Below are 14,250 nucleotides of genomic sequence, written 5' to 3' on the forward strand. Positions count from 1 at the left end.
TGTAACTCTTTATGGAAAAAAAAAAACATACATATACCTGCATCAAAAGTTCCTTCTCCGGAGCATTCTCTTCTTTGTGAAGAGTGTGTATAAGGGCGGCTGTTTTAATTTGGGCTTGAATAAAACTCTTTTCCTTTCTCCTTACATTTTTTTTTTAATTTTTTTTTTCAACGTTTATTTATTTTTGGGACAGAGAGAGACAGAGCATGAACAGGGGAGGGGCAGAGAGAGAGAGAGGGAGATACAGAATCGGAAACAGGCTCCAGGCTCTGAGCCATCAACCCAGAGCCCGACGCGGGGCTCGAACTCACGGACCGCGAGATCGTGACCTGGCTGAAGTCGGACGCTCAACCGACTGCGCCACCCAGGCGCCCCTCTCCTTACATTTTTAAGAAAAGTTTGTTCGATTTGCCTGGACCTGACTTATAGATAGAAAAGCACCTGGACTTGGGTTTTAGACCCTTATCTAGACAACTCACATATGCCTGAAATAACGAAAATAGTACAAACTTCTGCACCCAGCCAAATAGCTTTCAACTGGATTATGGAGGATATTCTGAAAGGCTTTATCAAGGATAGAAACAGTCAGTCACAACGATGAACGGTTTTACTGGAAGACAGCTGACCAATGGTAGCAGCTTCCTAGAGCCGCATTGGAGGGTAGAGAAAAGGCGGAACCAGTAGACGAGACGTAACCAGGCGGGGCTTGTGAGTGGAGCAGAGTTGAATTGTTTTGTCCCTCTCCGCCCACCATATGAAAACTTAGACGGAGAAGGTCACAGATATGGCGGCTGTCAGGGTAAGTTAAAAAACAAACCCTTTTGTAGTTTCTGGGTGCAGATATAGCTTGCTACTAACTATAGAAAGGATCCTCCTAACTTCAGAAGGGAGCGCCACAGCAAGAGGTGGGGTGGAGGTGGGGTTGTGAGAAATTTGGCAAGGTCAGGGAGTCTTAAACGTTAGAAACCTCAAAACAGCTACCTCTCCCCCTTGGATTTCCTCAGTCTGTGATAGTACTCTTTTCTCAAACTCCCGCGGTTAGCTGTTTATACGACGACACAGTGAAAACTGGGAAACGGGTGGGTGAAAAAGGCTGGCCTGGCCACAAGTTGCAGCAAGCTAACTTGACCAGAAAGAGAAAAGAAATTCAAGGCATTCGACTGGGCGCACAGGGCAGGGTCTCATGACCCTTTGAAAGACTTTGTTTAAACATTTGGGGGTGAAAAAGACCAGAATGGAGACGTCTCAAAGTCTTTCTGCAGTGCGCGGTGTTTGTATTCACTGTTGTTCCTCTCCAGGTTTGAATAATAAACCTGTTTCTTTTGACTTGTGTAATGGGAAAAGGTGCTTTTACTTAGGTATCTTTGTACCGGAAGTGACTCAGCTGGCTGCTAGCTGCAATTCCCTAATTAGGTTTCAATGACAGTAGTCGACAAATTTCTACAGGTAGGTATCTGTAGCGGGTTTTAAGTGTAAAATGCACTGTTTGCAGACGATACAAATATGAATAACTCAGTTCAGCCAAAGTTTAAGGTGAGTCAGTATCCGTCTTGATTCATCTTCCATTTCAACATTTCTGGTTCTCATAATTTATCTAAATTATCACAACATCTTTCCAACTGGACTTGCTGTCTCTAGCCAAGCTGTCATGGAATCCATTTTCCCTGAACTGCCAGACTTATGCTAAAGTGCAAATCTGATTATACCCCTTTACTACTTAAAAGCCTTTATTGGCATTCAGTCATCTGTCCTCTGGAGTCAGGTTAAGACTCCTATGTCTGGAACACCCAACCCTGCCTTGGCTTTCCAGCTTCATCTTTTGTCTCTCAGGAAATCTTGTTAACATCTGTACTCCAAGCCTTTTCTCCTGCTTTTTCTCTGGACCTGATGAGAACCATCTTCATCTAGTTAGTTCCTATTCATAGTCCATTCATTCATATAACAGATATTTGTGTACTAGCTCCTCATATACTAATATGTTTTCCAAGATCCTGTTCCCGATTTTCCCAGTCTAATTTAAATAACTCGTCTTTGTGCTTCCAGAGGATCTTAGGCATACTGTTACCTTATGACTTAACTGCACTTCAAATAATATACTATTTACTTGCCTGTTCTGTCCTCCTATAAGATGCTTGAGGACAGTATTTATAATACTAATTTTTGTATCCCTAGTACTTGTAGGACTTACATTAGGTACTCAGTAAAATCTACAGGAATAAATAAATGCCAGGCAATGAAGTAGTGTACTCTGTGATTCAGAGCAAGGGAAATACCTTGCCTCAGGAGAAGTACAAAGTGATCTGAGGGTTCAAAAGACAGAGCCCAAACCTGGTTGAAAGTAATAAAGACTTCATGGGGGAGATGCAGAGACAGAGGAATGGCCAATGGTAAAAAGCAAACCAGCATAGTGTGTTATCACTGAAGCCTAGAGGAGGGAGTTGAACAGTCTTTTTGTTTGGCCATTAATAAGTCACTGGAAGCCACCATTTATTAAGTGGTTACTATAAGACCAGGCACCATGCTAAAATACTTTACGTATGTTATTTCACTTAACTCTCAGGACAACTTTATGTTGTAGTTATGATCACCGTTTTACAAATGAAAAACTAAGGTTGAGAGAACTCAAGTAAACTGCCCCAAATCATAATGCATTATCTTTATGGGGTGTTGATTTTGGCTCAGGTCATGATCTCATGGTCCTGAGATTGAGCCCCACGTTGGGCTCCGTGCTGGGCATCACGCTGGGCATGGAGCCTGCTTAAGATTCTCTCCCTCTTCCTCTGCCCCTCCCCCACTCGTGCCCACTCTCTCAAAAAAAAAAATCTTTATATTCCCAGCACTTAGTGTAATGCCATATATTTTCTGACCTTTAGATCCCCATTTAAGTCACACCTCCTTCAGGCCAGTGGACTGATAACCTGTTTCCCGTGACAGTGTCAGTAGTCTCTAGCAAGTAGAATAGAAATTTGTTATGTTAGCAATAGCATAATAGTTCAGGACATAATATCCCACTCTCAAAAATAGCACTGCTAGGAATTTACCCAAGGGATACAGGAGTACTGATGCATGGGGGCACTTGTACCCCAATGTTTATAGCAGCACTCTCAACAATAGCCAAATTATGGAAAGAGCCTAAATGTCCATCAACTGATGAATGGATAAAGAAGTTGTGGTTTATATATACAATGGAATACTACTTGGCAAAGAGAAAGAATGAAATAGGGCCTTTTGTAGCAACGTGGATGGAACTGGAGAGTGTTCTGCTAAGTGAAATAAGTCATACAGAGAAAGACAGATACCATATGTTTTCACTCATATGTGGATCCTGATAAACTTAACAGGAGACCATGGGGGAGGGGAAGGGAAAAAAAAAAGTTAGGGAGGGAGGCAAACCATAAGAGACTCTTAAAAACTGAGAATAAACTGAGGGTTGATGGGGGGTGGCAGGGAGGGGAAAGTGGGTGATGGGCATTGAGGAGGGCACCTGTTGGGATGAGCACTGGGTGTTGTATGGAAACCAATTTGACAATAAATTTCATATTAAAAAAAAATTTGTTGTGTTAACATTATCATTTTTTTTAATTGAAATGAATACTTTTATGCTGCCTTGTTTCTTTCATCTTACACTTTTCATTGTTTTAAGACCCTTGTTGCTTATTCATGATACTTTTAATAAGACAATCTTTAAAAAGTATAAAATGTTGTGGTCATGAAAAATGCTTGGAATGATCTCAATCTTTTTGTATTTGTTGAGGTCTGATATGTGACCTAGTATGTGCTCTGTTGTGGAGAATGTCCCATGTGAATGTGAAGAGAATGTGTATTCTGCTATTTTGGTTGGAGTGTTTTGAATGTAGCTGTTAAGTCCATCTGGTCCAGTGTGTCATTCTAAGTCATTGTTTCCTGTTGTTTTTCTGTTTAGATTTTCTGTCCATTGATGTAAGTGGGGTGTTAATATCTCCTACTATTATTGTATTATTTTCAGTGAGTTCGTTTATGTTTGTTATTGTTTTATATATTTGGGTGCTCCCATATTTGATGCATAAATAATTACATTTGTTAGATCTTGTTGGATTGGCTATACAGCTGTGGGTTCCTTTCTGGGTTTTCTATTCTGTTCCATTGACCTATGTGTCTATTTTTGTGCCAGTACTATACTCTATTGATCACTACAACTTTGTACTATAACTTGAAGTCCAGAATTGTGATGCCCGCAGCTTTGCTTTTTTTTTTTTCAAGATTGCTTTGGCTATTTGGTGTCTTTGGGGGGGGGGGGTCCATACAAAGTTTAGGATTGTTTGTTCTAGCTTTGTGAAAATTGCTGTTGGTATTTTGATAGGGATTGCATTAAATGTGTAGATTGCTTTGGGTAGTATAGACATTTTAACAATATTGGTTCTTCAAATCCATGAGCATGAAATGTCTTTTCATTACTTTGTTCCCTCTTCGATTTCTTTGATGAATGAAAGAAAGAGGTTTTTCACCTCTGGTTAGATTTATTTCTAGGTATCGTAATATTTTTTGGTACAGTTGTAAATGGAATCAATTTCTAGATTTCTTTCTGCTGCTTTATTTTTGGTGTATAGAAACACAACTGATTTCTGTGCATTGATTTTGTATCCTATGACTCTTGAATTCTTCTATCAATTTTAGCAATATTTTGGTGTAGTCTTTAGGATGTTTTTTAATATAGAATATTATGTCATCTGCAAATAATGAAAGTTTGACTTCTTCCTTGCTAATTTGGATGCCTTTTACTTCTTTTTGTTGTCTGGTTGCTGTGGCTGGTCCTATGTTAAATAACAGTAGTAGGAATGGACATCTCTGTCTTGTTCCTGACTATAGAGGAAAAGTTCTCAGTTTTTGCCCATTGAGGATGATACTAGCTGCGAGTTTTTCATAGATAGCTTTTATTATGTTGCTGTATGTTCCCTCTAACCCTAACCCTCCTTTGTTGAAGGTTTTTATCATGAATGGAAGTACTTTATTAAATGCTTTTTCTGCATCTATTGAAAGGGTCATATGGTTTTTATCTTTTCATTGATTAATGTGGTATATCTTGTTGATTGATTTGTGAATATTGAACGACCCTTACAACCCAGGAATGTATCGCACTTGTTCATAGTGAATGATTATTTTAATGTACATTTGTATTTGGTTTACTAGTATTTTAATGAGAATTTTTCATCCCTGTTCATCAGGGATATTGGCCTGTAGTTCTCTTTTTTAGGGCTGTCTTTCTTTATCTGGTTTTGTTATCATGGTAATGTTGGCCTCATAGAATTAATTTGGAAGTCTTCCTTCCTTTTCCATTTTTTGGAATATTTTGCGAAGAAGAGATATTAACTCTTTAAATGTTTGGTAGAAATCTCCTCTGAAGGCATTTGGCCCTGGACTTTAGATTGTTTGGAGATTTTTGAATACAGATTCAGTTTTTTGCTGGTTATCAATCTGTTAAAGTTTTCTGTTTCTTCCTGTTTCCGTTTTGGTAATATATATCCTTCTAGGAATTTATCCATTTCTTCTAGGTTGTCCAATTTGTTGGCACATAGTTTTTCATAATATTCTCTTATAATTATTTGTATTTCTGTGGTGTTGCTTGTTATTTCTCTTGTTTATGATTTTATTTAAATGGGCCCTTTTGCCTTTCTTTTTAATAAACATGGCTAAGGATTTATCAATTTTATTAATTTTTTCAAAGAACCAGCTCCTGGTTTCATTGATTTATTCTATTGTTTTTTTTTTTAACTTCTGTATCACTTTTTGTCTGCCCTAATCTTTATTATTTCCTTCCTTGTACTAGTTTTAGGCTTTGTTTTGTTTCTAGCTCCTTTAGGTATAAAGTTGGGTTGAGATTTTTCTTGCTTCTTGAGGTAGATCTGTATTGCCATCTACTTCCCTTTTAGGACCACTTTTGCTGCATTTGAAAGGTTTTGGACCATTGTGTTTTCTTTTCATTTCTTTCCATGTATTTTTAAATTTCTTCTTTGATTTCCTAGTTGACCCATTCATTGTTTTATAGAATGTTGTTTAACCTCCATATATTTGTGGTCTTTCCTAATATTTTCTAGTGGTTGACTTCAAGTTTCATAGTGTTGTGGTCAGAAAAAATGCTTGAAATGATCTCAATCTTTTTGTATTTGTTGAGGCCTGATATGTGACCTAGTATGTGCTCTGTTGTGGAGAATGTCCCATGTGAATGTGAAGAGAATGTGTATTCTGCTATTTTGGTTGGAGTGTTTTGAATATACCTGTTAAGTCCATCTGGTCCAGTGTGTCATTCTAAGCCATTGTTTCCTGTTGTTTTTCTGTTTAGATTGTCTGTCCATTGATGTAAGTGGGGTGTTAATGTCTCCTACTATTATTGTATTATTTTCAATGAGTTCATTTATGTTTGTTATTGTTTTATATATTTGTGTTATTGTTTTATATATTTGGGTGCTCCCATATTTGATGCATAAATAATTACATTTGTTAGATCTTCTTGTTGGATTGGCCCCTTTATTATGATGTAGTGCCCTTTTTCATCTCTTATTGCAGTCTTTGGTTTAAAATCTAGTTTTTCCATATAAGTATTGCTACTCCAGCTTTCATTTGACATCCATTTGTATGATGTTTATCCTTCCCCTCACTTTCAATGTGTAGGTGTCTCTAGGTCTAAAATAAATCTTTAAAAATTTTTTTTAATGTTTATTTTTGAGAGAGAGAGTCCAAGAGTGAGAGTGGAGGAGGGACAGAGAGAGAGGGAGACACAGAATTTGAAGCAGGCTCCAAAGCAGCACAGCAGGTTCTGTGCTGACAGAGTCCGATGAGGGGCTCAAATTCATTAGCCATGAGATCATGACCTGAGACAAAGTCAGATGCTCAACCAACTGAGCCACCCAGGTGCCCCTAAAATAAATCTCTTGTAGGTAGTGTATAGATGAGTCTTGTTTTTTAATACATTTATGCAAAAGACACCCTATGTCTTTTGATTTAGTCCAGTTACATTAAGAGTAATTATTGATAGGTATGTATTTAGTGCCATTTTATTACTTGTTGCGTCATTGTTTCTGGAGATTTTTCCACTCAAGGTGTCCCCTTTAATATTTGTAATATTAGTGGTCACAGACTCCTTTGGTTTTTGTTTGGGGAATTCTTTATGTCTTCTTCTATTGTGAATGATGGCCTTGCTGGATAGAGTACTCTTGGCTGCAGATTTTTTCCAGTCAGCACATTGAATGTATCAAGCCACTCTCTTCTGGCTTGCCAAGTGTCTGTTAAGAAATTTGTAGCTCCCCTTATCAGGCTAACCTTGTAAGTTAGGGGCTTCTTTTGTATTGCTGCTTTTATGATTTTTTCTTTATCCACATGTTTTGCAAATTTAATTACAATATGTCTTGATGTGGGCCTGCTTTTGTTTATTTTGATGGGAGTTCTCTGTGCCTCCTTCCCCAGATTAGGGATGTTTTTAGCTATTATCTCTTCAAAAAATGTTTCTGCCCTCTTTTCTATCTTTTCTTCTTCTAAGACTCCTATAGTATGAATGTTATTACATTTGATGGAGTCACTGTGTTCCCTTAGTCTATTTTCGTGTTGCATAGTTCTTCCTCTCTTTTGTTCAACTTCAGTAATTTCCATTACTTTGTCTTCTGTATCACTTATTCATTTCTCTCCTCTTCCAGGCTTGTGTTCATTGCATTAAGCCTGTGTCCAATATCAGTTATTGCATTTTTCATTTCTGATTTTTAACTCTTTTATCTCTGTGGTAAGGGCCTCTCTGATGTCTTCCATTCTCTTCTCATCCGCAGAGATTATCTTTATGATTGTTGCTTTAGATTCTCCATCAGGCATGTTAACTTGTATTGGTTTGTTTAGATCTCTGGCTTTGCCCTTATATTGTTGTTTTATTTGGGATGAATTCCTCCAACTTGGCATTGTGTCTAAGTCTTAGCTTTCTTCTGTGTTCTGTGTTTTAGAAAAGCCAGTTATGTTTCTTGCTTCTGAAATTAATGGCTTTATGAAGATGTTATGTATTGTCCAGGGCATCCTACTTCAGGGAGTGTGCCTGGTGTGTGCAGTGTGTGCTGTGCTCTTCTGTTATGTTTAGGCTGCTCTGTCCTTCAGGCTAGTCAACTGCAGAGACTCTCCTTGTCTTCAGTGGGCAGTGTTTAGTTCTAGACCAGAATGTAGAAAGTTTTAACTAGGTGTTCTGCAGTCTGCTGTTTAAGTAAGACCTGATCGTACTTCCACTAGAACTCAAGCCCTGCAGAGCTCTCTGGGCAGGAGATGTGTGTGGGCAGGGGGTTTCTGCTGGTCTTCTGGGGAAGGAGTCTGCTGTGCTGGGACTGAGGCATGTTTGACTAAGAAGGTCAGTGCCTCTAGTGTGCAGGGGTGTGGGACTTGGTATAAGCAGGTTATGCAGACACTGTAGGTAATGTGCTGTTTAGTGCAGGTGGCTCTGTGTTTATGCTGAGGGGTGGGGCAGGGAAATGGTACTAGCCAGTTCCTTTGTCTCTGGAGAGGGGTCTCAGTGCTTGGCTACTCTCAGGGAAGCACTGAGAAGAGCAAATAATAACCCTCTTGTATGTCCCAGACTTTTTTCAAATCTCTGTTTCTACACTGTTTGCTTTTGGGTTGTTTGCCTGCTCTATCTCCAGGAGCAGGGCAGTGCCCTCTGAGATCTATCCCAGCCAAAAGTCTGCTGCCTTTTAAACTCCGGGCCTTAGCATGTGGTGTGGGCAGGGGCCTACACTGGTCTGGGGGAGGGTTTCAACATGCTGGGACTGAGGAAGGCTGACTGAGAACGACAGTTGCACCAGAGCTCAGAGATGTGGGACTTGGTGTAAGCAGAATAGGCAGCTAGGGTTGGGGCTCAGCTGCTTTCTGCAGGTGGCTTTTTGGTTTATGCTGAAGGGCAGGGGAGGGAAATGGCATCAACCAGCTCCTTTGTCCTGGGAGGGGCATAGCTGAATGCTACCTCTCAGGGATATGTTCCAAGTACAGTGAATAATCTCCCCACTGTATGCCCCAGACATTCTTCAAATCCATATTTCCATGTTGTCTGCCCCAAGGTTGTTTGCCTGCCTCCTCTAGGAGCAGGGCAGTGCCCTCAGGGCTCTATCTCAGTAGAGTCTGCCTACCTTTAGAACGCCAGGCTTTAAATCCTGCTGGTTGCAAGAACTCCTGAAAATCAGCCCCTCTTGTTTTTCCCATGCAGTGGCCTTGGAGAAATGTTCTGTGTGTTCCCTTGTGTGCTCTACTCTCTCTCACCCTTCTCTGTGACCACAGCTCCCTCTCTTCTGCAGCACCCACAGTCTCTTTCTGCCCTGAATAATGTGTCCACACTTCCTACCTTCCTCAAAGTGCCTTCTTCTCTCCCTTTAGTTGTGGAGTTAATTCTGTCAGTCTTCAGGTAGGTTTCTGAGGTACTTAGAATGATTTGATAGTTATCTAGTTGTATTTTGGGACAAGACGAGCCTAGTGTCCTCCTACTCCACCACCATCTCTCTCAATTAGCATGTCAGTCCTTTGAAATAGAATATTTGATATGTAATCATAGAAGGACCAAATTGTATAGGTACGTTTTTGTAGTTTGTTCATTTGTTCTTCAGTGCCGCTATATTTTTCAAGGATTTTGTGAGAAAATATAGACAGAGTTTTAAGGTTTTCTATTTCAGCAAAGTATCTTCTTTCCATATAGCAGTATAATGAATAATGACATAGCTGGTAGACTCTACTGTTTTCTGTAGATTTATTGATAATGCAGATTTAATGTAGATTTAATGTAGTTTATTCTCTTAGAGATTACTCACCCACTCATTTTCTAAAGAAAATAAGCTCTATGATATAAACAAATCTTTTGTTAGTGACTCAGTAGTGATTACTCTAAAACTGCATCTTTGTGTAAGACTTTTATGTTGGTGTTGAGAAATAGCTCTTAGGCTGTGGCTACAAAATGAAGCATTAACATCTTTTCTTGCTTTACTTTTAGAAAAAAATACAGTAGTATCTGTGTTAAAGCAGAGGATGAGTTCAGTAGCACTTGGTCATTGTCAGAAACTTTCTTACTCTTGAAAAAGAGTGTGGGAGACACGAGTGCATTTAAGAAATCACTAAAAGGGAATTAAAATGTTTTCATGGGCAAATATGGCTGGGCCTGTCCTGAATGACCCAAAGGAGTGAAACCAGGACCAGTGGAAATTATATGGACATGTGTTTCAGTTTATCTATGGAAGAACTTTCTCATAGAGCTATAAAAAGATGAAATGATTTATAGTGGAATTTCCCCTTACCAAAAGGGACCATACATAAACTGGAGGGTCACTTGGCAGTGTGTTATAGGAGGGATTCAAAATGAGAGAAATGGTTGGACCAGAAGACCTTTAAGGTCCCTTTGCATTCCTAGACTGAAGCTTTAGTACAAAGAAGGTGATATGCCTGAAACACAGCCCTGTATTTTGAAACCAGTCTCTCTTTTGCCAGTTTATGTTGGATTCAATAATCATTAGTTTATTCAGGCGCAGTGCTTGATTTTTCAGGCCAATTTGTGATGCTACCTGATACTTCAGAAGAGACTAAACTTCCTCAGTTGTAGAGTTAAGTTTCTGTTTATCTCAAGAGTATTTGTACATTAGGTCTGTGGATAACCAAAATCACCCAGAAAGAATAGTACTAGTGTAGTCAGTCACAGTCCCCCCTCCCCTGCTGACAAGGCAAGCTATTAGCACTTCAGGTCTACTAAAGGAAAGAAAGGGAGAAAGAAGAAAAAAATAGGAAGGTAAAATAAAACTTTAAAGTCAGTTGGAGCAAATAGTTGCCGAAAAAAATAAAGGGGTAGAGTAAAGAGGTGAAGAGCAGAAAGAGCAAAAAGTAGGAGTGATTAGAGATGGGTAATCTACTTTTTTCTTTCCCAAGGATAGCAGACTATAACTTCCCTCTCTTCCCCACTCAAGTCTTGTGATCTACAGTTATAAACAGCCATGTGGTGTTGAGATTTTTCTTCTGAACAGCTCCTAGAAAACTGGTCCCACACTGAAAGGGGGTCTCCTTTTCATATGTTCCCAACTCTTTCTATTTCTAGAACTTTTGACCTCCACAAATGAAGCTTTTTAAAAATATATATTTAAACAATACAGTATATAGAAATATTTTTCTGTAAGGGGTTCCTTAATCAAGGTGTTATTGACCATTCTAGGTAAAAAATATATCAATTTAAATAGAAATTATTCTTTTTTTAATTTTATTTTTATTTTTTTTAAATTTACATCCAAATTAGCATATAGTGCAACAATGATTTCAGGAGTCGATTCCTTAGTGCCCCTTACCCATTTATCCCATGCCCCCTCCCACAACCCCTCCCGTAACCCTCAGTTTGTTCTCCATATTTATGACTCTCTTCTGTTTGTCCCCCTCCCTGTTTTTATATTATTTTTGTTTCCCTTCCCTTATGTTCATCTGTTTTGTCTCTTAAAATCCTCATATGCGTGAAGTCATATGATTTTTGTCTTTCTCTGACTAATTTCACTTAGCATAATACCCTCCAGTTCCATCCACGTCCTTGCAAATGGCAAGATTTCATTCTTTTTGACTGCCGAGTAATACTCCATATATATACACAATGGAGTAATACTCCATATATATACACAATGGAGTAATATATATATATATATATATATATATATATATACCACATCTTCTTTATCCATTCATCCATCAATGGACATTTGGGCCCTTTCCATACTTTGGCTATTGTAGATAGTGCTGCTATAAACATGGGGGTGCATGTGTCCCTTCGAAACAGCACACCTGTATCCCTTGGATAAATGCCTAGTAGTGCAATTGCTGGGTCGTAGGGTACTTCTATTTTTAGTTTTTTGAGGAACCTCCATACTGCTTTCAAGAGTGGCTGTACCAGCTTGCATTCCCACCAACAATGCAAAAGAGATCCTCTTTCTCTGCATCCTCACCAACATCTGTTGTTGCCTGAGTTGTTAATGTTAGCCATTCTGACAGGTGTAAGGTGGTATCTTATTGTGGTTTTGATTTGTATTTCCCTGATGATGAGTGATGTTGAGCATTTTTTCATGTGTCAGTTGGCCATCTGGATGTCTTCTTTGGAGAAGTGTCTATTCATGTCTTTTGCCCATTTCTTCACTGGATTATTTGTTTTTTGGGTGTTGACTTTGATAAGTTCTTTGTAGATTTTGGATCCTAACCCTTTATCTGATATGTCATTTGCAAATATCTTCTCCCATTCTGTCAGTTGCCTTTTAGTTTTGCTGATTGTTTCCTTTGCTGTACAGAAGAAGCTTTTTATTTTGATTTGGTCCCAGGAGTTCATTTTTGCTTTTGTTTCCCTTGCCCCTGGAGACGTGTTCAGTAAGAAGTTGCTGCGGGCAAGATCAAAGAGGTTTTTGCCTGCTTTCTCCTCAAGGATTTTGATGGCTTCCTGTCTCACATTGAGGTCTTTCATCCATTTTGAGTTTATTTTTGTGTATGGTGTAAGAAAGTGGTCCAGGTTCATTCTTCTGCATGTCGCTGTCCCGTTTTCCCAGTACCACTTGCTGAAGAGACTGTCTTTATTCCATTGGATATTCTTTCCTGCTTTGTCAGAGATTAGTTGACCATACATTTGTGGGTCCATTTCTGGGTTCTCTATTCTGTTGCATTGATCTGAGTGTCTGTTCTTGTGCCAGTACCATACTGTCTTGATGATTACAGCTTTGTAGTATAGCTTGAAGTCTGGGATTGTGATGCCTCCTGCTTTGGTTTTCTTTTTCAAGATCGCTTTGGCTATTCGGGGTCTTTTCTGGTTCCATACAAATTTTAGGATTATTTGTTCTAGCTCTGTGAAGAATGCTGGTATTATTTTGATAGGGATTGAATTGAATATGTAGATTGCTTTGGGTAGTATCAACATTTTAACAATATTTGTTCCTCCTATCCAGGAGCACAGAATCTTTTTCCATATTTTTGTGTCTTCAATTTCTTTCATAAGCTTTCTATAGTTTTCAGCATATAGAGTTTTCACCTCTTTGGTTAGATTTATTCCTAGGTATTTTATGTTTTTTTGTGCAACTGTAAATGGGATTGATTCCTTGATTTCTCTTTTTGTTGCTTCATTGTTGGTGTATAGGAATGCAACCGATTTCTGTGCATTGATTTTATATCCTGCAAGTTTGCTGAATTCATGAATCAATTCTAGCAGTTTTTTGGTGGAATCTTTTGGGTTTTCCATATAGAGTATCATGTCATCTGTGAAGAGTGAAAGTTTGACCTCTTCCTGGCCGATTTGGATGCCTTTTATTTCTTTGTGTTGTCTGATTACAGAGGCTAAGACTTCCAATACTATGTTGAATAACAGTGGTGAGAGTGGACATCCCTGTGTTTTTCCTGACCTTAGGGGAAAGCTCTCAGTTTTTCCCCATTGAGGATGATATTAGCATTAGGTAATTCATATATGGCTTTTATGATCTCGAGGTATGCTCCTTCTATCCCTACTTTCTTGAGGGTTTGTATCAAGAAAGGATCCTGTATTTTGTCAAATGCTTTCTCTGCATCTATTGAGAGGATCATATGGTTCTTGTCCTTTCTTTTATTGATGTGATGAATCACATTAATTGTTTTGCAGATATTGAACCAGCAACCTTGCATCCCAGGTATAAATCCCACCTGGTCGTGGTGAATAATTTTTTTAATGTATTGTTGGAGCCGGTTGGTTAATATCTTGTTGAGGATTTTTGCATCCATGTTCATCAGGGAAATTGATCTATAGTTCTCCTTGAGTAGAAATTATTCTATTTTAAAACACTTATTTGATACAGTATAATAATCATTGCATTAATTTGATAAAGAAATTTTGTCATGGCACATGCAAAGTGGAATGCTGTTTCCAGTAAGAAAGAATCACTCTTGCTGTATTTATTCAGGAACAATCTTCAGAAGGTAAAAATTTAGTCAGAAGAATACTACCTTGCATTTATTTAGCAGTAAACAGTTTATAAAATTTCATCTATTATAGTATTTGATCTTAGAACATTCCTACAAGATTTTGAAGAAGAAGAGAAATATTCTGTAAGGTATCCATATTTTATATAAAAGTACTTGTGATAAATGTTATTTGTGGTGGGGCTAGATTAATTAGGTCTTCAAATGGTTCTGAGAGGCATTTAAATATGCCTGTAAGCATATTTAAAAATTTGAGAATAACTACATTTGGGGGGGGCCGTAGTTCACAATTCTCATTAGATTCTCAAAAAGTTAATACTA

The 14,250-nt window shown here is 38.4% G+C and overlaps 1 protein-coding gene across 2 annotated transcripts in view; it reads left to right on the plus strand.

The window, feature by feature from the left end:
• Nucleotides 1-693: 693 nt before the first annotated feature.
• The window catches only part of APOOL (apolipoprotein O like), a 102,895-nt gene continuing 89,338 nt past the window's right edge, over nt 694-14,250 (plus strand). Inside the window, exon 1 of one of the 2 annotated variants that reach the window (XM_043571259.1) lies at nt 694-799. In XM_043571259.1, coding sequence (XP_043427194.1) covers nt 785-799 — 15 coding nt within the window. In that variant the 5' untranslated portion in view covers nt 694-784. The remainder of the gene's footprint in view (nt 800-14,250) is intronic. The other variant, XM_043571258.1, reaches the window with a different exon arrangement.

This window comes from Prionailurus bengalensis, chromosome X (genome assembly GCF_016509475.1).
Source record: "Prionailurus bengalensis isolate Pbe53 chromosome X, Fcat_Pben_1.1_paternal_pri, whole genome shotgun sequence".
In the NCBI taxonomy this organism is placed as follows: domain Eukaryota; kingdom Metazoa; phylum Chordata; class Mammalia; order Carnivora; family Felidae; genus Prionailurus; species Prionailurus bengalensis.